Raw genomic sequence first — 24,608 nt, forward strand, 5'->3', positions numbered from 1 at the left:
CAGGTTGCTGAGGTCCTTGATGATCTTCTTGGCCTTCTTGCTACACCTGGTGTTGTACGTGTCCTGGAGGGCAGGCAGTGAGCACCCAATGTTCGGCTGAGCGTACCACCCTCTGTAGAGCCTTGCGGTCAGAGGCAGTGGAGTTGCCGTACCAGGCCGTGATGCAGCCCGACAGTATGCTGTCGATAGTGCTCCTGTAGAACACTGTGAGGGCCCTTGGGGACTGGTCAAATTTCTTCAGCCTCCTGAGGTGGAAGAGTCGCTGCCGTGCCTTCTTCACAACAGTGTTCGTGTGCTTTGACCATTTCAGCTCATCAGATATGTGTACGCCGAGGAACTTGACATTTTTTGACTCTCTCTATGGTGGCCCTGTTGATGAGGGTGGGGACGTGCCCAACCTGGTTCCTCCTGAAGTCCACAATCCTCTCCTTTCTTTTCTGGCATTGAGGGAGATGTTGTTTACCTGGCACTGCACCATCAGAGTGCCTACCTCCTCTCTGTAGGCCGTCTCGTCGTTATTGGTAATCAGGCTTACTACTGTCTGGTCGTCAGCGATCTTAATAATGGAGTTGGAACTGTGTGAGGCCACGCAGTCTGGGGTATACAGGGAGTACAGGAGGAGACTGAGTACGCACCCTTATGGGAACCCGTGTTGAGGATCAGTGTGGAGGAGGTAGTGTTGCCTACCTTCACCACCTGGGGGTGGCCCATCAGGAAGTCCAGGACCCAGTTGCATAGGGAGGAGTTCAGTCCCAGGATCGTGAGTGTAACGATGTGAGCTGTGAGTCTGGAAGCGAGTTCAGGGAGTGAGTGTTTTTAATAAATAAACGCAAAATAAAACAAAACAAGAAACACAAACAACGCACAGACTTAACGCTGGAATAGAAACAATAACACCTGGGGAAGGAACCAAAGGGAGTGTCATACATAGAGAAGGAAATCAGGGAGGTGATATGTGCTCCATAACGAGCTGCCTGGTGACCTAGAGGCCGGAGAGGGAGCCGACGAGACAGTGAGCTTTGTGATGAGCTCATTGAAGGCCAAGCTGTAGTCGATGAACAGCATCCTCACATATCAAAGTGTAGGCTATCATTTTCCTCACATAAAGTGTAGGCTATCATTGTCCTCGACTAAAGATGGATTTACTTCATATTTTGCAGACAAACTTTGTGTCTATTGTAATGGGCTTAGTCGTTTATTTAATTTACCATTATTAAACCATTACTATTTATAAACATAGAGCCATTAAATGCACTATCCAGTGAAATAATATGGGGCTAAAAAACTATGCCTAGAATTATTATCAGATTAAAAGTGGGCTGAAGAGTGATATAACAAGGTGCAGACAGGCTATTTCGTGTTGATTCTACTTTTCATACGTTTATGTTTGTCTATATAGGCCTACTCGTTTTATGTGTGTAGGGGGTGTTTCTAATGATGGCTTTGTTTGGCATTTTGAAGATGATCGTAACTAGTTACCACAGCCACAAAGTCTGAACCCCGCATATTTCTATATAGAAAAAAAGTTTTTTTAATTTAACCACACCGTGTGTAACCTTATATCTAGCCCTAACCTTAAATTAAGATCAAAAATACGTTTTTTTCATGAATTATTAAGATATAGCACATTTTCTGACTGTGGTATCTAGGCGAATTCGTGTGCCTAGGAAGGACACACACAATGGTAGCCAACGTTGTGGTCCATGGGCGCTCGCGCCCGTGACGCAGGCACAGAGAAAGACCTTCGCAGCAGTACAGCAGCATCTTCAGCACCATTGCAGTTCTCATCTAGCTGAACCGCGAGGAAAAGCTTGAGATAATCGACAAGGCTTGTTTTGAGGTAAGATGAATACCATTCATGCATATAAGATTCAAATTATTGGATATATTTAGTTTGATTAGATTTATTTGCGTCTGTGTTTTTCACAGCCGGTGTGTTTGTCTTGATACGGAGCCTAGAAAGATGGAGATGCTCTGAAACACTGTTCCATGAACTCTCACGGGCAGATGTTTTTTTTGCGCCCATTTTATAATATAAGCGCAAACATAAGACGTCAGCGCATTGTTATTAGATCAAATTAATAGTTGCACATGCCATGTGTATATTCCTCCTCCAGCATCTTTCTCATTGTTTGTCAACGGGGCGTTTTTTTCCTCGTTGGCTGAGTACACGCCCTCTGCTACGCACAAGTCACGAATATACACATTTGCTCATATAGGCTTGTCAAGAGCTCTGTTATCATACACGTTGTTTGGGCGATGTGATATGCACATTTGCATTATTGCTCATTGCAACACTAATATGTTGTTTTTATTTATCGTTAATAACTCAAAAATACAGCTCTGGCCTATTGTTTTTGTCATTAGTGTGACCCAGCCAAATGATCAAATGCTATTCATTCCATTACAGTAGGGATTGAGTAGAATATCAAAATCTGTCAAGTTTGTCGCACCATTTTCTTTTTCTCCTATTTTGCTATCTGAATGTATTTGCCTCCAAAAAATGTATACATCTGGTTGACTCATATGAGCACTATTGCATGAGACTTAGTTGTATACATTACTCATTTAATTAAACAAATAATGTGCTCATGCTAATTATACATCACGTCTATACCAGGGAAAATGCTGTCTGTGACTGAGACTTCATTCATGAAACACACTACTGTCAGATCAGGGATAGGAACTAGGAGGAGCCGGTCAACTCGGGGGAGACAATGATGGCTGCCTTTACTGGACTCTGTTAGCAGTATAGTCATAATAGGTGACAGGTACTGCACTGCACAGGTATAGTTATCTGCTAGTCATTGGACGCTATATCATGGATACCCTTTATTTCAACATAATCCTTTTGGGATGTCAGGCAATGTGTTTTATCACCCATTCTGCAGTGGCTATTGATTCAGCAGCAAATGGTGGGAAGCGGTAAAGAAAGTCTATAATTAAAGGAAGAAATAAAAAGACATGTAGGAGCTTGTAGGTAAGGTGACAAACTGCACGGGGACAGTTGCTCCCAAATCACCCAGGCCGGGATCTATCTTGGCTGTGTCACACCCTGACCTTAGTGTTTTTTGTTTCCGTGTCTGTGTTTGTCGCCACACGGTACTGTTTCGGTTTGTTCACGTTTATTGTTTTTGTATTCATAGTGTTTATGTTTTTTAAATAAACAACCATGGACACTTACCACGCCGCATCTTGGTCCGATCCTTGCGAGGAGGAAAACCTTTACAGGATCACCCACCAACCAAGGACCAAGCGGCGTGGTAACAGGCAGCAGCAGGAGAGGCAGCAGCAGCAGCAATGTCAGGATTCCTGGACATGGGATGACGTTTTGGATGGCAAGGGTTGCTACACATGGGAGGAGATCCTGGCTGGTAGGGATCGCCTACCATGGGAACCAGATGGAGGCAGCGAGGAGAGCAGAGGCAGCCGGAGAGAGGAGCCAACGATACGAGGGAACGCAACTGGCAAGGAAGCCCGAGAGGCAGCCCCAAAAATGTATTGGGGGGTGGCACACAGAGAGTGTGGCTAAGCCAGGTAGGAGACCTGTGCCAACTTCCTGTGCTTACCGGAGAGCGAGCGGGATCGGGCAGGCACTGTGTTATGCTGTGGAGCGCACAGTGTCTCCAGTGCGGGTGCATAGCCCGGTGCGGTACATTCCAGCTCCTCGTATCGGCCGGGCTAGAGTCGGCATCGAGCCAGGTAAGGTTGGCCAGGCTCGGTGCTTCACGAGCTCCAGTGCACCTGCACGGTCCAGTCTATCCAGTGCCACCTACACGCACCAGCCCTTCGGTGGCAGCCCCCCGCACCAGGCTTCCTGTGCGTGTCCAGAGCCCAGTACTCCCTGTTCCTCCTCCCCGCACTCACCCTGAGGTGCGTGTCCTCGGCCCAGTACCACCAGTGCCGGCACCACCCACCAGGCCTACAGTGCGCCTCGTCTGTCCATAGCTGGGAGTCTGTCACACCCTGACCTTAGTGTTCTTTGTTTCCGTGCCTGTGTTTGTTGCCACACGGTACTGTTTTCGGTTTGTTCACGTTTATTGTTTTTGTATTCATAGTGTTCAGTTTATGTTTTTTAAATAAACAACCATGGACACTTACCACGCCGCATCTTGGTCCGATCCTTGCTACACCTCCTCTTCAGACGAAGAGGAGGAAAACCTTTACAGGCTGTGTATCCATCTTATGTATCCATATCCAAACACGACTAGGAATCCCCCTCAATATGATGCAACTGAAGGCAACAGGCAACTCGTAGAGTGAGTATCAGGAGGGTGGTATCTGCCTGAGTGCGGGTTGTTCATTTGGCTTTGAGTACATGTCTGTATAACAGAAGAATCGGTCTCTGTTAATGTAGTTTCTCTAAGCTTAATGAATACAGCACAGACCAATATATGGCCTCTGTTTTGCCTCACTGTTTGACCCCATAGTGCTTGGGACAATGAGTTGGTAGACTGATACAGTAGCACAGTTGCGCAATAGGATAAGGCTTTTACTGATTGTGTGATTAGCCCTCTCTCTCTCTCTCTTTCTCCCCTCTCTCTGGACTTTTTTCAAAATCCAAAAGGCTTAGCAGAGGTATGGGTGGACAATTTAGTCCGTGTATTAGATTACTTGGCAGATGAATCATTTTACATGGGGTGTGCTCACTGTGCAGTCAGACTTTGGAGGAAGAAACCCTTGGACTTGACTAAAAAGACCCAGTGAATAAATTCCACTATCATAGACTTTGTTCCCATTTCAATGTCGGGATAAATAGTGGTTATTGGTTCTGTTCTAAATGGGTGTTTATTAACACCTACACATAACTTATTTTCTGACCCTAGATGAGAGTGTGAACATTTATTTTAGGATGGAAATCTAGTCAGGTCTATGAATGTTATAGGTCAAAGGGTCCATTGTGTTGTATACACAATTGCTTTAGCGTTGGTATACTGATACTATAGGGATTTTACATAGATGTTTTACAGTTTGTTCAGCAGCACTTTAGACATTAGTGCTGCAATGTCCAACACATACTGTACAGTACACGCATCCCTGATTTCTTATAGGACGGATGTGCGAGATATGCTGCTGCATATACTATTTGGAAAATATAGCTCAGCCCATTAGCTATTTCCAGTTCAATGATGGACATTAAGAGTTAGCATAAGCATGCACTGAAATGGTACAATAAATTAGCCTGCCTGTTAGTCTGCCTGCTCCCTGAATCTCCTCATCTCTTGTCAGTAAGTGCAGTTATCAGTGAGTCACTAGTGACCGTCTCTCACAGGCCCTAGAGCCAAACATAGAGCCTGTCTGCTCTGGGAGGGGCATCTGCAAGGCATAGACTTGCCAGAGTAGAGAGACTGTCATGGGAACAAGACTCTTATGAGCAACTACTTCATGTGACTCTTGGCTGAGTCACAGACGTATGACAACTGTTCAGAGAAACCTGCGATAGAGCTGTTTGTTTTGAAGCGCCACTCAAGAAATGTTTGTCATCTTTTCCAGGCCTGGCAACATCTAGCAGAATGACTAAAGAGCAGACTGCCGAGGTGGAGGAGGAGGCCCAGCCTGCCTCTGAGTACCAGAGCCCAGTTCATGAGCCCCGGAAGAGGCCCATGGTCCACCCATCTGCACAGGCCCCCCTCCCCAAAGACTATGGTGGGTCCTAGGTCTCAGGCTCCAGGGCCCGTATTCACAGGAAGTGTCTCATAGTAGGAGTGCTTTTTATTTCATTTATTTTTATTTATTTATTATTTTATTATTTTATTTGAATTCTACCCCCTTTTTCTCCCGAATTTCGTGGTATCTAATTGTTAGTAGCTACTATCTTGTCTACGATTATATTGACAGGGGTGACCTGATCCTAGATCAGCACCTTGGGATGTTTTGTGAATACAGGCCCAGGCCCTTTGTTTAATGCACCGTACCCAACACTGCTTTATATGTAACAGTGGATTTTGGGCTCTGGGACATGTGCTACTGTAGCCTCGATCCACAAAGAGCCTTTCACCAAGCACAGACCACTGCCTGGTCAAAACAACCTCTGCAGATTCATAGAAACATAATTAACATATTTAATGAAATGTATATTATCATAAATAAGTGAACAAGGACTTTTATAGCATGTTATTGATTATTTTAGTAGATGGATCTTGGCTTTGGGGCTGTTATATGCAAACAGTATGATACTGCCGGACTTATTCCACTCTATGCCAATGAATGTAAGTGTTTTCTGCAGGCTAGTGTGATGTAAAAAGCTTTTCATTTCAGTTTGCCCACAAGCTTCAATGCATCTATTATGATGGTGTGTTATAAAAACAAAGTAAGAATGATTGTGTTATTTCAGTGCAACCTTTCCACTTTGATAGGGTTTTAAACTACCTCGTGCTGCTTATAGAAACAGTGCTTTCAGACAGGACAGAACGATTGGATGTTCAACAGAGAGAACTCCATAAGTAATTAAATAGAGCGCACTAAGAGGCCTACTGAAAAATGCAACCCAAAATACAAATGACATTTTTACAAGATAAAAATATGTATGATATTTAATGTCACACATTCAGAGAGTGAATGAGTCAATATGCTGTCTGGACAAGAACGAAGAATAGCAAGAGAGGCACATTTCATACTGATTTCATGAGCAGGGTAATAATCTTGTTGGCATTTTCCTTACCATTCCAGTCTTCACATTCTTTGACCCAAATGATCCTGCGTGTCTGGAGATCCTGCTGGATCCGCGCACCACCATCCCAGAGCTTTTCGCCATCATCCGTCAGTGGGTCCCACAGGTCCAGCACAAGATCGACCTCATCGGAAACGAGGTGAGTTACTGCCAGTAAGGACTTTCAGCAGACTACAGGCCTGACTACAGCTCACACAACACTGGCAGAAACATACAGATATATGTAGAAATCTGTAGGCCTAGAATAGGGATGAGCAACTTTGATTGGGTGGGGGCAACAAGAAATCTGAACTCTTCATGTGGGGCGCAGTGGCTCACAGGTCTGCGTTCCCGCGTTCATACCCACACATGCCGGCCCTAGCCTTTTGGGGGCCTTAAGCAAAAATCTGTAGTTGGGGCCTACCTCCTGAGCGAAACATTTTGCTTCTCGACAGCAGAAAGGAACCTTTTCAGTACATTTCTTGCAATTCTATACATTTTACCATGGGGCGTAGAGAAAATATTGCAGTTACAAAGCAAGTTTGCTGCAATTCTACACATTTTGCCATGGGGCGGATAGAAAAATGCGCAGTTTTACAGCAAATGTCCTGCAATTCTACACATTGTGCCATAAGGTAGAGAGAAATGTTTGCAGTTTTTAGTATGATATCTGAGTGAGAGTGACTAAGAGAATCAGTGGGGGCCTCACAGTCGGTAATTCGGCTATGATTACTACAAGTTTGCATAGCTGTTTAGACAAATTTACCAATCTAAAAAATGTTAGCTGACATGGGATAATTGAGTGACTGTCCGACTGATATCTCAGGAGAAAGACTTCTGATGCACAACCAAATTTGCACCTTGTGTATTGTAATATTCTAACTCTCAACAACAAGATGAGATCCTGACTGGGTTCCTAAATGTTCTGAGTTTTTTTGTGGAAATTGATCCGCGAGCCTACAAAAGTGGCAGGACACAAGTTGCCCATCCCTGGCCTAAACGTATCAGTATTGGTATCAAATCTTCTGAATGTTCCAAAGTTGAATTTGGCATCCCACAAGGCTCAGTGCTTGGAACCAAATACTTTTCTTCTTTATTTCTACTGTGTATATAACAGTCAGATACAGTATATTACTGCATAGTGCACCAAAGATACAGGTCTTCAACCAAAATACAATACACACAGGAAACAAAATACAGTGATACAGTCATTAGTTGAAGAGAACATGGAACGGGAGGCTTTGGGTTCAGTTGGAGGCATGACTTACAACCCGTTGCGTTACCTTAGCAAAATTGAGGCTCTACTAGTGTGCTTTAAAAAAAACACCTTACTATAAGGTCATATAAGGTGTAATTTATGTTTCAGTTGATTCCCTTTATTTTGCTGTTGCTTAGATGAAAGTGCACATCTTTAGCTCAGGACCAACCATTACTGCAGTGTGAGTAGTGGTAATGTGACCGTGGGAGCGGGAACTCTCATAACCCTGAAGAGGAAGAGTGATGAGGGTGGGTTGTGAATCAACATAAAGTATGCATACTTCAAGTTTCAGATTAATTTCTTAATCCCGCTCTACTGTCTTGGAGAGAGGGAAGATATGCCCCATAAAAACACATGTACACACACACACACATATCCACACATACAAATACACACTCTTAGTTAACTCGGTTTCCTCTTATTGATGCAGTTTTAGTGTTAGGACGGTATGTTAGGACTGATCGTAAAGTCAGCCTCAGTTCCTGGGTGTCCCCCAGGACGCCGTGATGGCTGTGATTGATGGCTGAGATAATAGGTCCTTTCCATTACCCATACAGGCTCTGCACTAAGACAGACTCTAAATCGGACCAGGCTGTCAGATATGGGCAAAGAACCACGTCGCTGCACTGTCAGTAAACAACCTCAGCCCTCTGGCAAATTTTACAGTATTTTTATGAACAGAGATGCATTGACTTATCTACAAAAGGCTGTGTGGGTGTAGGCTTTTGCTCCAATCAAAGTTTTAACGCACCTGATTCAACCTAACAAAGTCCTAAATTAAGTTGAATTAGATGTGTAAGGCTAGCTTCGTGTTAGCACTGCAGCTACGGAGATTCATCTTATAGAATCCATGTTGAATCATGAAAGGGTGCATGGTGGTGTCATCGTTAAGCCTCAGGAGAGGACCTGTCTGATAATATCATGTTCATTCAGTTGGACTACAGTGCCTTGCGAAAGTATTCGGCCCCCTTGAACTTTGCGACCTTTTGCCACATTTCAGGCTTCAAACATAAAGATATAAAACTGTATTTTTTTGTGAAGAATCAACAACAAGTGGGACACAATCATGAAGTGGAACGACATTTATTGGATATTTCAAACTTTTTTAACAAATCAAAAACTGAAAAATTGGGCGTGCAAAATTATTCAGCCCCCTTAAGTTAATACTTTGTAGCGCCACCTTTTGCTGTGATTACAGCTGTAAGTCGCTTGGGGTATGTCTCTATCAGTTTTGCACATCGAGAGACTGAATTTTTTTCCCATTCCTCCTTGCAAAACAGCTCGAGCTCAGTGAGGTTGGATGGAGAGCATTTGTGAACAGCAGTTTTCAGTTCTTTCCACAGATTCTCGATTGGATTCAGGTCTGGACTTTGACTTGGCCATTCTAACACCTGGATATGTTTATTTTTGAACCATTCCATTGTAGATTTTGCTTTATGTTCTGGATCATTGTCTTGTTGGAAGACAAATCTCCGTCCCAGTCTCAGGTCTTTTGCAGACTCCATCAGGTTTTCTTCCAGAATGGTCCTGTATTTGGCTCCATCCATCTTCCCATCAATTTTAACCATCTTCCCTGTCCCTGCTGAGAAAAGCAGGCCCAAACCATGATGCTGCCACCACCATGTTTGACAGTGGGGATGGTGTGGTCAGGGTGATGAGCTGTGTTGCTTTTACGCCAAACATAACGTTTTGCATTGTTGCCAAAAAGTTCAATTTTGGTTTCATCTGACCAGAGCACCTTCTTCCACATGTTTGGTGTGTCTCCCAGGTGGCTTGTGGCAAACTTTAAACAATCTTTAAGAAATGGCTTTCTTCTTGCCACTCTTCCATAAAGGCCAGATTTGTGCAATATACGACTGATTGTTGTCCTATGGACAGAGTCTCCCACCTCAGCTGTAGATCTCTGCAGTTCATCCAGAGTGATCATGGGCCTCTTGGCTGCATGTCTGATCAGTCTTCTCCTTGTATGAGCTGAAAGTTTAGAGGGACGGCCAGGTCTTGGTAGATTTGCAGTGGTCTGATACTCCTTCCATTTCAATATTATCGCTTGCACAGTGCTCCTTGGGATGTTTAAAGCTTGGGAAATCTTTTTGTATCCAAATCCGGCTTCTTCACAACAGTATCTCGGACCTGCCTGGTGTGTTCCTTGTTCTTCATGATGCTCTCTGCGCTTTTAACGGACCTCTGAGACTATGCAGGTGCATTTATACGGAGACTTGATTACACACAGGTGGATTGTATTTATCATCATTAGTCATTTAGGTCAACATTGGATCATTCAGAGATCCTCACTGAACTTCTGGAGAGAGTTTGCTGCACTGAAAGTAAAGGGGCTGAATAATTTTGCACGCCCAATTTTTCAGTTTTTGATTTAAAAAAGTTTGAAATATCCAATAAATGTCGTTCCACTTCATGATTGTGTCCCACTTGTTGTTGATTCTTCACAAAAAAATACAGTTTTATATCTTTATGTTTGAAGCCTGAAATGTGGCAAAAGGTCGCAAAGTTCAAGGGGGCCGAATACTTTCGCAAGGCACTGTACATGTCTCTGTATGAAAAGGCATAATGTCAGGGCTTGAGGAGAGTGTGCTCATTTCGTCTCTCTTGATTGACACTGGTGGATAATGAACTGTCCCGAGATAGTTGCTAGTCTTGTTCGGGAATCCGGATGGGTCCTTTTTCACTTGTCACTCGGCACCCGTCACTGCTGTCTGCTGGCACCAGAGGAAAGAGCTAATTAACTGGAGTTTCACTGCTTCTTCAATCTACACCATTGGGAATATGGCTTTGCATTACACTCAGCAAGACATTGATGGAGGTTATTCGACATTGTAAAGGCTGCTATGAATAGTTTTCTATTAACTCCTATTTGTACTATTTTCAGTGTACCAAGCACAAGCTTAGATATTCAGCTGAAACAGCGTAGTAAATGAATGTCACTTCCGGTAACGACTGCCATCGTTTCAATATTTGTGTCCCTCAAATGTTTTACCTATCCAAAATGGATGCCAGTTCCTCATGTTGATGTATGCTACTCAGCAATGATAGCCTCTGATGAAATTGCAATGCAGTGAAAATAAATGTAGTGCTTAATTCATGACTCAGCAGAATCTCATGACTCCCCATCATTAGACTTCACAGACATGTGTCGTCTGTGCGAATTGGGTGTGAATGGCTCATCCTGCTAATGTGGCTACGATAAGCAGAGGAAGCATCTCTCAGAGAGATGAGAGGCTATAGCCCTATAGTCTGTATGTGTGGTGTTTTCAGTGTTTCATAGTGTTTAAAAAGGCATATGATACTACTGTTCTCTCTGCCTTTCCCCTAGCATCTCTCTCCCTCTCTCAGTTCACTGAACAGTTCTTGTCTCCTTTTACAGATCTTGAAGCGTGGTTGCCATGTCAATGACCGTGATGGACTGACAGACATGACCTTGCTCCACTACAGTTGCAAAGCCGGAGCCCATGGTGTTGGTGAGACTCTCAAACCTTGAACTGATTGTTCATTTCAAGTGTCTGATTTCTCAATAAAGCTTTCATAAAATAAAGTGTTTTCAGCTTAAGATTCAATGTAGTTTCCTACCAGTTTTGTCCATCTTGTGACCCCATCCAGGTGACCCTGCCGCTGCCCTCAGGCTGTCCAATCAGCTCATTTCCCTGGGGGCAGACGTCAGTCTCCGCAGCCGCTGGACCAACATGAACGCCGTGCACTATGCTGCATACTTCGACGTGCCAGAGCTGATTCGCATTCTCCTCAAGGCCTCCAAACCTAGAGGTGAGTAGCATCAACACAACCCATGTAGTCTACCTAGCCAACTAACAACATAGTCAGTCTTGTCAGTTCTGGCATGCTCCTGTATGTCTGTGTTCCTCCTAACCCTCCCTAGACTTCCAATCAGAACTAACACTCCATCAAGCCTATACCAGCCTTGACCCAAGGCCATTTCATTAACTCCTACATTGATTCTCATTGCTCCTCCACACTGACCATTAATTGGGGCCATTTCGTCTCATTGTTATTCTCCTGTCTCCGGACCATGTGGCTCAAACACCACACGAGACTCCTAAGAGAAGAAATTGGTTACGCTTTCAGAAAAAAATGAAGATAATAGATGTCTTTGGAAATCAAATTCAGATTGATTTGATCTGAATCTGGTTGTACTGTCTCTGTAGTACTGAATTCCACCTGCAGTGACTTCCACCATGGCACAGCCCTGCACATTGCTGCCTCCAATCTGTGTCTGGGATCAGTCCAGTGTCTGCTAGAGCATGGAGCCAACCCCACTGTCAGGGTAAGAGCACGATTGACTGTCTAGACCTCTGTTTAGTAGGTTTCTTTCTCATGGTAACTAACTACAGACATACAGTTGAATTCGGAAGTTTACATACACCTTAGTCAAATACAGTTAACCTCAGTTTTTCACAATTCCTGACATTTAATCCTAGTAAAAATTCCCTGTCTTAGGTCAGTTAGGATAACCACTATTTTAAGAATGTGAAATGTCAGAATAATAGTAGAGAGAATGATTTATTTCAGCTTTTATTTCTTTAATCACATTCCCAGTGGGTCAGAAGTTTATATACACTCAATTAGTATTTGGTAGCATTGCCTTTAAATTGTTTAAACTTGGATCAAACGTTTAGGTTGCCTTCCACAAGCTTTCCACAATAAGTTGGGTGAATTTTGGCCCATTCCTCCTGACAAAGCAGGTGTAACTGAGTTAGGTTTGTAGGCCTCCTTGTGTAACGGATGTGAAACGCCTAGCTTAGTTAGCGGTGCGCGCTAAATAGCGTTTCAATCGGTGTCATCACTTGCTCTGAGACCTTGAAGTAGTAGTTCCCCTTGCTCTGCAAGGGCCTCGGCTTTTGTGGAGCGATGGGTAACGATGGTTCGTGGGTGACTGTTGTTGATGTGTGCAGAGGGTCCCTGGTTTGCGCCCGGATATGGGCGAGGGGACGGTCAAAAGTTATACTGTTACACTTGCTCGCACACGCTTTTTCAGTTCTGCCCACAAATTTTCTATAGGACTGAGGTCAGGGCTTTGCGATGGGCACACCAATACACTGAAGTTGTTGTCCTTAAGCCATTTTGCTACAACTTTGGAAGTATGCTAGGCGTCATTGTACATTTAGAAGACCCATTTGTGACCAAGCTTTAACTTCCTGACTGATGTCTTGAGATGTTGCTTCAATATACAATATCCACAATTTTCCTCCCTCATGATGCTATCTATTTTGTGAAATGCACCAGTCCCTCCTGCAGCAAAGAACCCCCACTTCATGATGCTGCCACCCTTGAGCTTCACGGTTGGGATGGTGTTCTTCGGTTTGCAAGCGTACCCCTTTTTCCTCCAAACATAACGATGGTCATTATGGCCAAACAGTTCTATTTTTGTTTCAGCAGACCAGAGGACATTTCTCCAAAAGTACAATCTTTGTCCCCATGTGCAGTTGCAAACCGTAGTCTGGCTTTTTATGGCGGTTTTGGAGCAGCGGCTTCTTCCTTGCTGAGTGGCCTTTCAGGTTATGTCGATATAGGACTCGTTTTACAGTGGATGTAGATACTTCTGTACCCATTTCCTCCAGCATCTTCACAAGGTCCTTTGCTGTTGTTCTGGGATTGATTTGCACTTTTTGCACCAAAGTACGTTCATCTCTAGGAGACAGAACGCATCTGCTTGCTGAGCGGTATGACGGCTGTGTGGTCCCATGGTGTTTATACTTGCGTACTATTGCTTGTTCAGATGAACGTAGTACCTTCAGGCGTTTGGAAATTTCTCCCAAGGATGAACCAGACTTGTGGAGGTCTACAAATGTTTTTCTGGGGTATTGGCTGATTGCATGACATCATGGGAAAATCAAAGAGGCACTGAGTTTGAAGGTAGGCCTTTAAATACATACACATGTACACCTCCAATTGACTCAAATGATGTCAATTAGTCAATCAGAAGCAATTTAAGCCATCACATAATTTTCTGGAATTTTCCAAGTTGTTTAAATGCACAGTCAACTTAGTGTTGTTACGTACGCCTCTAGGAAGAGGGAACGCAACACCCTGCTACAACTCAACTCCCCGTGGAGCAAAAGAGTTATGAGACTTTAGGTGCGAGTAAGAATGACGAAGACAGAGAATTTACTGTTTACTGGGAATTTATTCCGTCAAACTGTAATTCAGGAAAAGGGGCTGAACGGAACCAGCAAGTAAATGTCAAAGCCCCCTCTACCTTACCTGCCTACCCACCTAATTTAGCACCACCTGGTGCGCTAACCAAAATACAGGGGATGGTTCACCCAGGGTTAGGGTTAGGGTTACCCACATACCTTAAAAGCAGTGGCTACAATGTACAAAAACCTGTCTCTCAGCAAAACCCAACACAGGACATACTAATCAGCTCTCACTTAGCAACAACCAACACAGGACACACTAATCGTCTCTCTCAGCAACAACTAACATAGTACATACCAAATCTCTTTCTAAGAAACAATCAACATATGCTTTAACACTCAGCTCTTTCTAAGAAACAACCTACACAGGCTATCACCCTCAGCTCTCTCCTAACAAAGGAACACTGGCTCATATACAGCTGTAAAGGGGATACAGCTGTATCCTCTGATGAGAGGGCGGGGTTAGCTCCAATTAGCAATGGGGCCGACCAATCAGCTGCTTGGGGGAATTTCAGGAAGCAGAAAGAACACAGAAACTGGGGTACGTAAACAGTATATGTAAACTTTTCACCCACTGGAATTGTGATACAGTGAATTATAAGTGAAACAATCTGTCTGTAAACAATTGTTGGAAAAATTACTTGTGTCATGCACAAAGTAGATGTCCTAACCGACTTGCCAAAACTATAGTTTGTTAACAATAAATTTGTGGAGTGGTTGAAAAACGAGTTTTAATGACTAACCTTTGATAGAGGAATGTCGGAGTGGCATTGATAGAGGAATGTCAGAGTGGCATTGACTAAAATACAGTAGAATAGAATACAGTATATACATATGAGATGAGTAAAGCAGTATGTAAACATTATTAACCTCTTGATGCTACCCATCCCGGATCCGGGATCGTGACTACGGCTCAAGCTCATTAGCATAACGCAAAATGCGAAAAATATTCTTAGACATATTTAACCTCCACACCTACACAAGTCCAATAGCTCAAATGAAAGATAAACACCTTGTTCATCTACCCAGCAAGTCAGATTTCTAAAATGTTTTACGGCGAAAACATAGCACACATTTATATTAGACCACCACCGAAACAAAAGGCAAGCGGCGGCCATTTTGTCCCAGAAAATATAAAATTTAAAAGTAGGATTAAAAAATAAATAATTCACTAACCTTTTGAAAATCTTCATCAGATGACAGTAATATTACATGTTACACAGTACTTTTTTTTTTTTCAATAATATGCCATTAATATCCATAAATCTCTGTTTACAATGACGACATTTCAAAAATGCTACTCAAAATGTCTGGAGAAATTATGATAGCTCCGACAGATAACGTCAGATAACAAGCAATAAACATGACTAAATATACATGTTCTACATATAGTTACAAAGATACACTTCTTCTTAATACAACCGCTGTGTTACATTTATTTTTAACGTTACAGAATTCGTTCACTAGTCTATGCTATGAGTCGGCGCTCAGATATTAGCAGTGTCTCCTCTACGTTTGGAGTCCACAGAAACCCAAAATAACCACATAAATATTCCCTTACCTTTGATGTTCTTCGATCAGAAGACGTAGAAGGAGTCATACTTACCCAATACATCGTTTGGTTTCAAGTTGTGCGTCTTTGTATTAGCATATGCTAACAGCTTCAGCTGAAATGCACCCAAAATAACTTCTGCTCCTTCTGGTCCCGCACTCTTGCGCATCAAACTTCAAAATTACATATTATATGTCGACTAAACTGGTCAAACTAAGTGCAGAATCGAGCAAAATGATGTTTTTATCATGTAAAACAATGATAATCGCAAACAAACGAACCGGCTTCAACTGGTGTCTATTGGAAAAGAACGTTCTCCAAATCGGCCGCGCGCAATAGAGTGCATGTATGTGAGAGTGAACCGGGCATTTTCGCCCGCCAAAGGATGAGGGAGCGCGAAATTCAAACAATGAACGTGCCAATTGAAAGCAGACATCGCGCTGAACAAATACATACTGTTCCCAGATCGGTAGCTGCCTGGGAAGGGTGGGGGCGATGACGTCAAAGTTGACCCAACTTTTCTCTTGACAAGAGAGAGTTTGGGAGAAAGGCTGCCCTGAGAGTTCTGCTTTACATACAGACATAATTTAAACGGTTTTAGAAACTTTAGAGTGTTTTCTATTCAATAATTATTATTATATGCATATATTAGCAATTTTGGAAAAAAATATTTTCAGTTTACTATGGGCACGCACTTCCTCCAAAGGGGGCAGTATTCAGCCATAAGCTCAAGAGGTTAAAGTGACTAATGTACCATTATTAAAGTGACCAGTGATTCCAAGTCTATGTATATAGGGCAGCAGCCTCTAAGGTGCAGGGTTGCATACCCGGGTGGAAGCTGGTCCCGTCGATGTGGATAGGGGCTTGCTCCCTCTGCTGTTTCCTGAAGTCCCGATCAGCTCCTTTGTTTTGTTGACGTTGAGGGAGAGGTTATTTTCCTGGAACCACTCTCCCAGGGCCCTCACCTCCTCCCTGTAGTCTGTCTCGTCATTGTTGGTAATCAGGCCTACTACTGTTGTGTTGTCTGCAAACTTGATGATTGAGTTGGCGGCGTTTATGGCCACACAGTCATGACTGAACAGGGAGTACAGGAGGGGCCTAGGCACGCACCCCTGTGGGGCCCCTGTGTTGAGGATCAGCGAAGTGGAGGTGTTGTTTCCTACATTCACCACCTGGGGGCGCCTCGTCAGGAAGTCCAGGACCCAGTTGCACAGGGCGGGGTTCAGACCCAGGGCCTCTAGCTTAATGATGAGCTTGGAGGGTACTATGGTGTTGAATGCTGAGCTGTAGTCAATGAACTACGGAGGGAATAAGTACACTGTTTGTATTCAGCCATATTCCCAGTCACCTTGCCATGGTTAAATGTGGTTCTCGCTTTCTATCCACAGTTTCTGGTTTGGGTAGGTTTTAATAGTCACAGTGGGTACAACATCTAATATACACTTCCTGATGAACTCAGTGACCGTATCCGTGTATTTGCCCAATGTTATTCTCAGAGACTACCCAGAACATATCCCAGTCCGAGTGATCAAAACAATCTGGAAGCATGGATTCCGTTTGGTCTGACCAGCATTGAAATAGACCTTAGCACGGGTACTGCCCTTTGAGTTTCTGCTGATTAGGAAGGGAGGAGCAAAAGGATGAGAGAGGTCGATAGAGAATAGTAACAATCGTGCAAGCTACACTCTTCGAAAAAAGGCTTCCAAAAGGGTCCTTTGACTGTCCCAATAGGAGAACCCTTTATGGTGCCAGGTAGAATCCTTTTGGGTTCCATGTTGAACCCTTTTTGGTTCCATGTTGAACCCTCTGTAGAAACACAATGGGTTCTACCTGCAACCAAAAAGGGTTGTTCAAAGGGTTCTCCTATGGGGACTGCCGAATAACCCTTTACGGTTCGAGATAGCACCTTTTTTTCTAAGAGTGTAACAGGCGGGCAGCAAACTGAGAAATAACGCTGCAGTACAACAGTGGTGTGCAGAGCAGCATCTCCGAATGCACAACTCGTCCATCCTTGTCATGGATGGGCTATTGCAGCAGACGAGCACACCATTTTCCACTCCATCAGCTAAAAACAAGAAGCAGCTCCAGTGGGCACGTGATCACCAACACTGGACAGTTGAGGAGTGGAAAAACATCACCTAGAAAATGATAGCGAATTCAGTTTACTTGAGTGGCCTGAGCAGTCCCCAGACCTCAACCCAATAGAGCATCTTAGGGATGAGATGGAATGCGCTGTTTGTAGCATGAATCTACCACCGTCCAATCTGCAGAAACTGTGTGATGCCATAGCGTCAGCATGTACCGACATCCCTATGGAACGTTTCCGACATCTTGTAGAATGCTCAGAATAATTCAGGTTGTTCTGGGGTTAAAGGGGGGCCCAACCCAGTACTAGATGGGTATACCTAATAAAATGGGTGCACATGTTGAGGTTTCATGTCCTCTTTGATATGATTTCATGGTAACTTAAATGGGGGCTGAACTTTTATTTTTATTTTAATTTTATTTATTTCACCTTTATTTAACCAGGTAGGCTAGTTGAGAACAAGTTCTCATTTACAACTGTGACCTGGCCAAGATAAAGCATAGCAGTGTGAACAGGCAACAACACAGAGTTACACATGGAGTAAACAATAAACAAGTCAATAACACAGTAGAAAAAAGAAAAAAAGAGTCAATATACATTGTGTGCAAAAGGCATGAGGAGGTAGGCGAATAATTACAATTTTGCAGATTAACACTGGAGTGATAAATGATCAGATGGTCATGTGCAGATAGAGATACTGGTGTGCAAAAGAGCAGAAAAGTAAATAAATAAAAACAGTATGGGGATGAGATAGGTAAATTGGGTGGGCTATTTACCGATGGACTATGTACAGCTGCAGCGATCAGTTAGCTGCTCATATAGCAGATGTTTAAAGTTGGTGAGGGAGATAAAAGTCTCCAACTTCAGCGATTTTTGCAATTCGTTCCAGTCACAGGCAGCAGAGAACTGGAAGGAAAGGCGGCCAAATGAGGTGTTGGCTTTAGGGATGATCAGTGAGATACACCTGCTGGAGCGCCTGCTACGGGTGGGTGTTGCCATCGTGATCAGTGAACTGAGATAAGGCGGAGCTTTACCTAGCATGGACTTGTAGATGACCTGGAGCCAGTGGGTGTTGCGACGAATATGTAGCGAGGGCCAGCCGACTAGAGCATACAGGTCGCAGTGGTGGGTGGTATAAGGTGCTTTAGTAACAAAACGGATGGCACTGTGATAAACTGCATCCAGTTTACTGAGTAGAATATTGAAAGCTATTTTGTAGATGACATCGCTGAAGTCGAGGATCGGTAGGATAGTCAGTTTTACTAGGGTAAGTTTGGCGGCGTGAGTGAAGGAGGCTTTGTTGCGGAATAGAAAGCCGACTCTAGATTTGATTTTAGATTGGAGATGTTTGATATGAGTCTGGAAGGAGAGTTTACAGTCTAGCCAGACACCTAGGTACTTATAGATGTCCACATGTTCTAGGTCGGAACCATCCAGGGTGGTGATGCTAGTCGGGCGTGCGGGTGCAGGGAGCGAACGGTTGAAAAGCATGCATTTGGTTTTACTAGCGTTTAAGAGCAGTTGGAGGCCACGGAAGGAGTGTTGTATGGCATTGAAGCTCGTTTGGAGGTTAGATAGCACAGTGTCCAAGGAAGGGCCAGAAGTATACAGAATGGTGTCGTCTGCATAGAGGTGGATCAGGGAATCGCCCGCAGCAAGAGCAACATCATTGATATATACAGAGAAAAGAGTCGGCCCGAGAATTGAACCCTGTGGCACCCCCATAGAGACTGCCAGAGGACCGGACAACATGCCCTCCGATTTGACACACTGAATTCTGTCTGCAAAGTAGTTGGTGAACCAAGCAAGGCAGTCATTAGAAAAACCGAGGCTACTGAGTCTGCCGATAAGAATATGGTGATTGACAGAGTCGAAAGCCTTGGCCAGGTCGATGAAGATGGCTTCACAGTACTGTATTTTATCGATGGCGGTTATGATATCGTTTAGTACCTTGAGTGTGGTTGAGGTGCACCCGTGACCGGCTCGGAAACCAGATTGCACAGCGGAGAAGGTACGGTGAGATTCGAGATGGTCAGTGATCTGTTTGTTGACTTGGCTTTCGAAGACCTTAGATAGGCAGAGCAGGATGGATATAGGTCTGTAACAGTTTGGGTACAGGGTGTCTCCCCCTTTGAAGAGGGGGATGACTGCGGCAGCTTTCCAATCCTTGGGGATCTCAGACGATATGAAAGAGAGGTTGAACAGGCTGGCAATGGCGGCGGATAGTTTCAGAAATAGAGGGTCCAGATTGTCAAGCCCGGCTGATTTGTACGGGTCCAGGTTTTGCAGCTCTTTCAGAACATCTGCTATCTGGATTTTGGTAAAGGAGAAGCTGGGGAGGCTTGGGCGAGTAGCTGCGGGGGGGGGGCGGGGGGCGGAGCTGTTGGCCGAGGTTGAGAAATGAGAGTTGTCTTGGGGGAGGGGGTTAATATGTGTCTCTTTTGTGTGTTTTCTCACATGGCAAGCAGTGTAAGGTTTGTACATTCACTCTCCCGAAACTGTACACATTTACAGCCACTCACCCTTCTAGATAACATGAAACAGTCTAACCAGGTCTTATGTCTTGAAGTCACCTAGGAAAGCTATTGCTAGCCAACTTCTTTCACCACTTAGTTTCAGCTGGCTGGTGTGCGACCGTGGCAAAATTTGTTTGACATTAGATACCGCTGGGGCTAGTTAGGGACCATCAATAAATTACACAATGTAAATGGCACAATATTTTCATGTTGCACATATTTTAGTTGTCTCATTAAATTATTTAAATATTTGTATATGGATTTCTACAATTTATAGTTGGTTAAGACATAGCGATTTGGAGCTATTGGCATTTTCAAATATTGTTCTGTGCACATTGTGTAATTTACGGATGGTCCCTAACTAGCCCCATAGAGCTATCGAATGTCAAACCAAATTGACCATGGACATTATGATCAGGTCTCGTGCAGCCGCGCAACCAAATTGATGATTACTTGGGGGCTGCCGGCTGTAGGCATGTGGGCAGGATTGAAGTAAACCCAATCCAAGGAAAACTGTTACAGTTGCCTTCATTCCGTAACATACAATATTTTCCTATCTTTTAACTCTCAGTTTTGGACGAGACAAATTATCCCATTTACACTTTGTAGTCAATTTTGACACTAGAATAAATGTTTATGGCTCATATCGAAGCCACATAGGCCATTTTCAAAATGGGAAGTTGATTTTTAGGTGCAGTCGCTCTTTGAAAACACTGTTCAGATAAAAACAGATTCTGTCTGTTATATGTAGGGATGACTTCTACACAAAACAGTAAAAATATGCCAATTTATTCCTCATGTCTCTTCATCTCTCTCCATCTCTCTCTCTCCCTCCATGCTCCTATGTCTGTCTGTCTGTCTGTCTGTCTGTCTGTCTGTCTGTCTGTCTGTCTGTCTGTCTGTCTGTCTGTCTGTCTGTCTGTCTGTCTGTCTGTCTGTCTGTCTCTCTGTCTCTCTGTCTCTCTGTCTCTCTCTCTCTGACAGAATGATAAAGGGCAGGGGCCAGCCGAGGTGGTCCCTGACCCCATGGACATGACTCTGGACAAAGCGGAGGCGGCCATGGTGGCCAAGGAGCTGAAGCAGCTGCTGCTGGACTCTGTGCCACTCAGCTGCAACCTGCCCCGTGCCACCCTGCTCAACTACGACAACATCCCTGGCAACCTCATGCTCACCTCCATCGGCCTGAAACTGGGCGACCGTGTGGTGCTGGACGACATGAAGGTCTGTGTGTTTTGTCGGGATTGGGAAGCAAAGGGTGAGAAATGGGAGCCTCAAAGATTTGAAACCGTCAATTAAAACGAACTGCAGAATTTTGTGAGCACGTTTATGTGCATGAGACCATTTAAATGGCTTTCAATTATTTTTTTTATTTTTTTTAAGTGGCCAGTGTGAGGCATTCATCCTATATGGTGGAGCCCTGCTGCTTGTTGTACTGTGTGAGAAGAGAACATGTGAATTCTAGCAAACATTTATTCCAACTTGTGTTAACACGTATAGCTCCCCAAAAAATCGAGCAGTGATGAAATTGACATCTCAGCTCTGCATCACCTGAAGCAGGTGGGTAGCCCTTCGACCTGTGTGTCTACTTGCGTAACTGAACACATTTAATTGTGTTTTCAGGTGTATTTCCATGACTAACTGCATTACTGACTGCACTAAATGACGTAGTCTCACTTGATGCATTCATTTGACATTAACTATGCATCACTCACTGCAGTTCAACTATGTGGGTTTTTTTCTGTCTATAATGTGCAGCTGTATTGCACCTTTCACTGTGTTCAAACATACACTACGTGACCAAACGTATGTGGACACCTGCGCGTCGAACATCTCGTTTCAAAATCATGGGCATTAATATTGGGAGGGTCTCCCCTTTGCTGCTATAACAACCTGAAGAGGTGCCCACACACTTTTGCATATATAGTGTATGTCCTACTGACCACAATATAACCACTTAAAACATGGTATTGTGTTGAGATGTGTAGACTACTCTACTAACCATAGCCTAGTATGTCAGTAGTCAAGTATGACAGAAAAACAGCAGATCAGTATGCTGCCCTGGTCTAGAGAAGTCTGAGTGCTGTTGAGAAGTGTTGTTAACTATTTAATCTTGCCTGGTATCACCTTCAAGAATACAAATCATGTGTTTTTTTTTCTCCAATGGGCCCCTGTGGAGAGCAACAAGGTTATTTCAATTTGCTAGTAAAAATCCAACATAAACAACAGAGGTAAATGTCAGAGCTGATGTTGAATCCTGGCCCTCACACAGTCTCTCCTCCACAGACAGGCACCCTGCGCTTCTGTGGGACCACGGAGTTCGCCAGTGGCCAGTGGGTGGGGGTGGAGCTGGACGAGCCAGAGGGCAAGAACGACGGAAGTGTGGGAGGGGTGCGTTACTTCATCTGCCCCCCCAAACTGGGTAACCACCTGTTATTGCTTCTACACCTGCATTGCTTGCTGTTTGGGGTTTTAGGCTGGGTTTCTGTACAGCACTTTGATATATCAGCTGATGTAAGAAGGGCTCTATAAATACATTTGATTTGATTTGGATTTCTTATTTCACATGACCATTTTTGGATTTTTTTTATTGAATCTATTGTTTAAGTGTGTCAAGATTCCCCTTGAGAAAAGAGCAAAGAGAAGACTTGATTTCATGACTTTTGTGTACAGCTAGTTTTCAGAAAAACAGCTGTGGTAAACCTGATTTGAGCTTGCAGCTTTTTTCAGTGTTTTCTCTAATCACTTCTATTGTCCTGAAGGTATCTTTGCTCCAGTGTCAAAAATCGCTAAAGCTGTTGAGCTGGCCCCCTCCTCTGTCACCTCCACACCCAAGACACCCCGCATGGACTTCTCCCGCGTCACAGGAAAGAACAAGAAAGAAAAGAAGGAAATAATGGAGAGAGAGAAAGGTTTGCTTTGACAATGTTAACATATGTTTCCCATGCCAATATAAAGCCTATATATTGAATTGAATTGAATTGAGAGGTACAAGAGTCTTCCCATCAAGGGCCATTGCATTCATTCTGATAGGAGCACAGCACATAAATAACACATGACTCATAGACGTTATAACACACTATTATATATTATGTTAACAAACATTTGATTGATTTTCTCCGTCAGCTCTGAGGAAGAAGTCTATGTCCGTAGCCAGTCTGGACCCGGATGGGGTGAAGGTGGAACTTGGAGATCAGGTGCTGGTTGCTGGTGTGAAGCAGGGAATCATACGCTATTACGGAAAGACAGACTTTGCCCCAGGTGGGTCTGTTGTGAAATCAAGTCACTGCAACAATGTTTTTATGAAATGTTTGACAAATGATTATAGATGTTTAGTCAAGTTTAATGATTGATGGTGTGTGTGTGTCCAGGTTACTGGTTTGGTGTGGAGCTGGAGAATCCCACAGGAAAGCATGATGGGTCTGTTTTTGGTGTCCGCTACTTCAACTGCATGCCCAAGTACGGGGTCTTTGCACCCCCATCTCGCGTGCAGAGGTAACATAACACCTACTTTAACGCCTGGTTCAAAAAAGGACCCGGAAATAAAATAACGTAACAACTTTATTGATAAGAAAGCATTTTACAGTTACCTTGTGTAACCATGCTTATCGGTCATTCTCAGACGGAGAGCTAGACAATATACAACATGCTCTGTTGTGATTTGTAAAGGTTCATTCTGAACAGACTGACCGTCTGGAACAATACTAGCTAATGCTGTTAATAATCTCTCAGAATCTGCGGACCAAAGGATGGTCATAGCGGCGACGGCACGATGGTGAAGAAAGTCCACCAGGTGTCTAGTAAGTATCTAAGGTCAAATCCGTCCGGCCATGTTAGCCAGCGTGCCACGCCACCCCATGTCATGATGTACCTTCTACTCCCACGTCTGCATTCTATCCAAAGATGTTCTTTGTTTATTCTAGTGAACCAGCCAAGGCGTAAATTCAACACGGTGAGGTCACCCAAGGACATCACCTCTGAGAATTCAATATCAAGGTACAGCCTCTACTTTTCCTGCCTCTGTTGTCTCTGAGTCAACAAATAGCAGATTAGAAATAAGCTCCTGTTTATGAATGTGTCCACTGATTCGAATCCCTCTCCTCTTCCTCCTGCTCATCCTCTTCCTCAGATTGCTGTTCTGCTGCTGGTTCCCCTGGATGCTGCGAGCCGAGATGCAGTCCTAACAACACTCTCCTTCCTCCTCCTCTTCCTCCTCCTCAAAGGATCTACTGCTCTCCTCCTCTTAATGTCCATCTTTCATTTGTGCTTTCCTCTGGCTGTTGCTGTCAGAATTACAGTAGTGAACCACCGCCCCCATGATCTCAGTCAGTCCTATAGCAAAACCTAGTGCCTTGTATGTTAACTAACATCCCGCATTCCGTTTGT

The 24,608-nt window shown here is 43.9% G+C and overlaps 1 protein-coding gene across 2 annotated transcripts; it reads left to right on the forward strand.

Moving 5' to 3' along the window:
• The first annotated feature begins 1,696 nt into the window (after positions 1 to 1,696).
• LOC112265135 (CAP-Gly domain-containing linker protein 3) lies at positions 1,697 to 24,534 on the forward strand. Of its 2 annotated transcripts, XM_024442198.2 has the most exons (15): positions 1,697 to 1,840; positions 5,494 to 5,646; positions 6,670 to 6,809; positions 11,287 to 11,380; positions 11,520 to 11,681; positions 12,080 to 12,198; positions 21,210 to 21,446; positions 21,723 to 21,782; positions 22,509 to 22,644; positions 22,985 to 23,134; positions 23,349 to 23,483; positions 23,594 to 23,717; positions 23,955 to 24,022; positions 24,146 to 24,218; positions 24,352 to 24,534. In XM_024442198.2, exons 2-15 carry the CDS (start codon positions 5,514 to 5,516, stop codon positions 24,404 to 24,406), a joined length of 1,686 nt encoding a protein of 561 aa, XP_024297966.1. In that variant the 5' UTR covers positions 1,697 to 1,840; positions 5,494 to 5,513; the 3' UTR covers positions 24,407 to 24,534. The 2 variants fall into 2 exon arrangements, with proteins under 2 accessions (XP_024297966.1, XP_024297967.1); XM_024442199.2 differs by lacking the exon at positions 21,723 to 21,782.
• Positions 24,535 to 24,608: the final 74 nt, after the last annotated feature.

This window comes from Oncorhynchus tshawytscha, linkage group LG13 (genome assembly GCF_018296145.1).
Source record: "Oncorhynchus tshawytscha isolate Ot180627B linkage group LG13, Otsh_v2.0, whole genome shotgun sequence".
In the NCBI taxonomy this organism is placed as follows: Eukaryota; Metazoa; Chordata; class Actinopteri; order Salmoniformes; family Salmonidae; genus Oncorhynchus; species Oncorhynchus tshawytscha.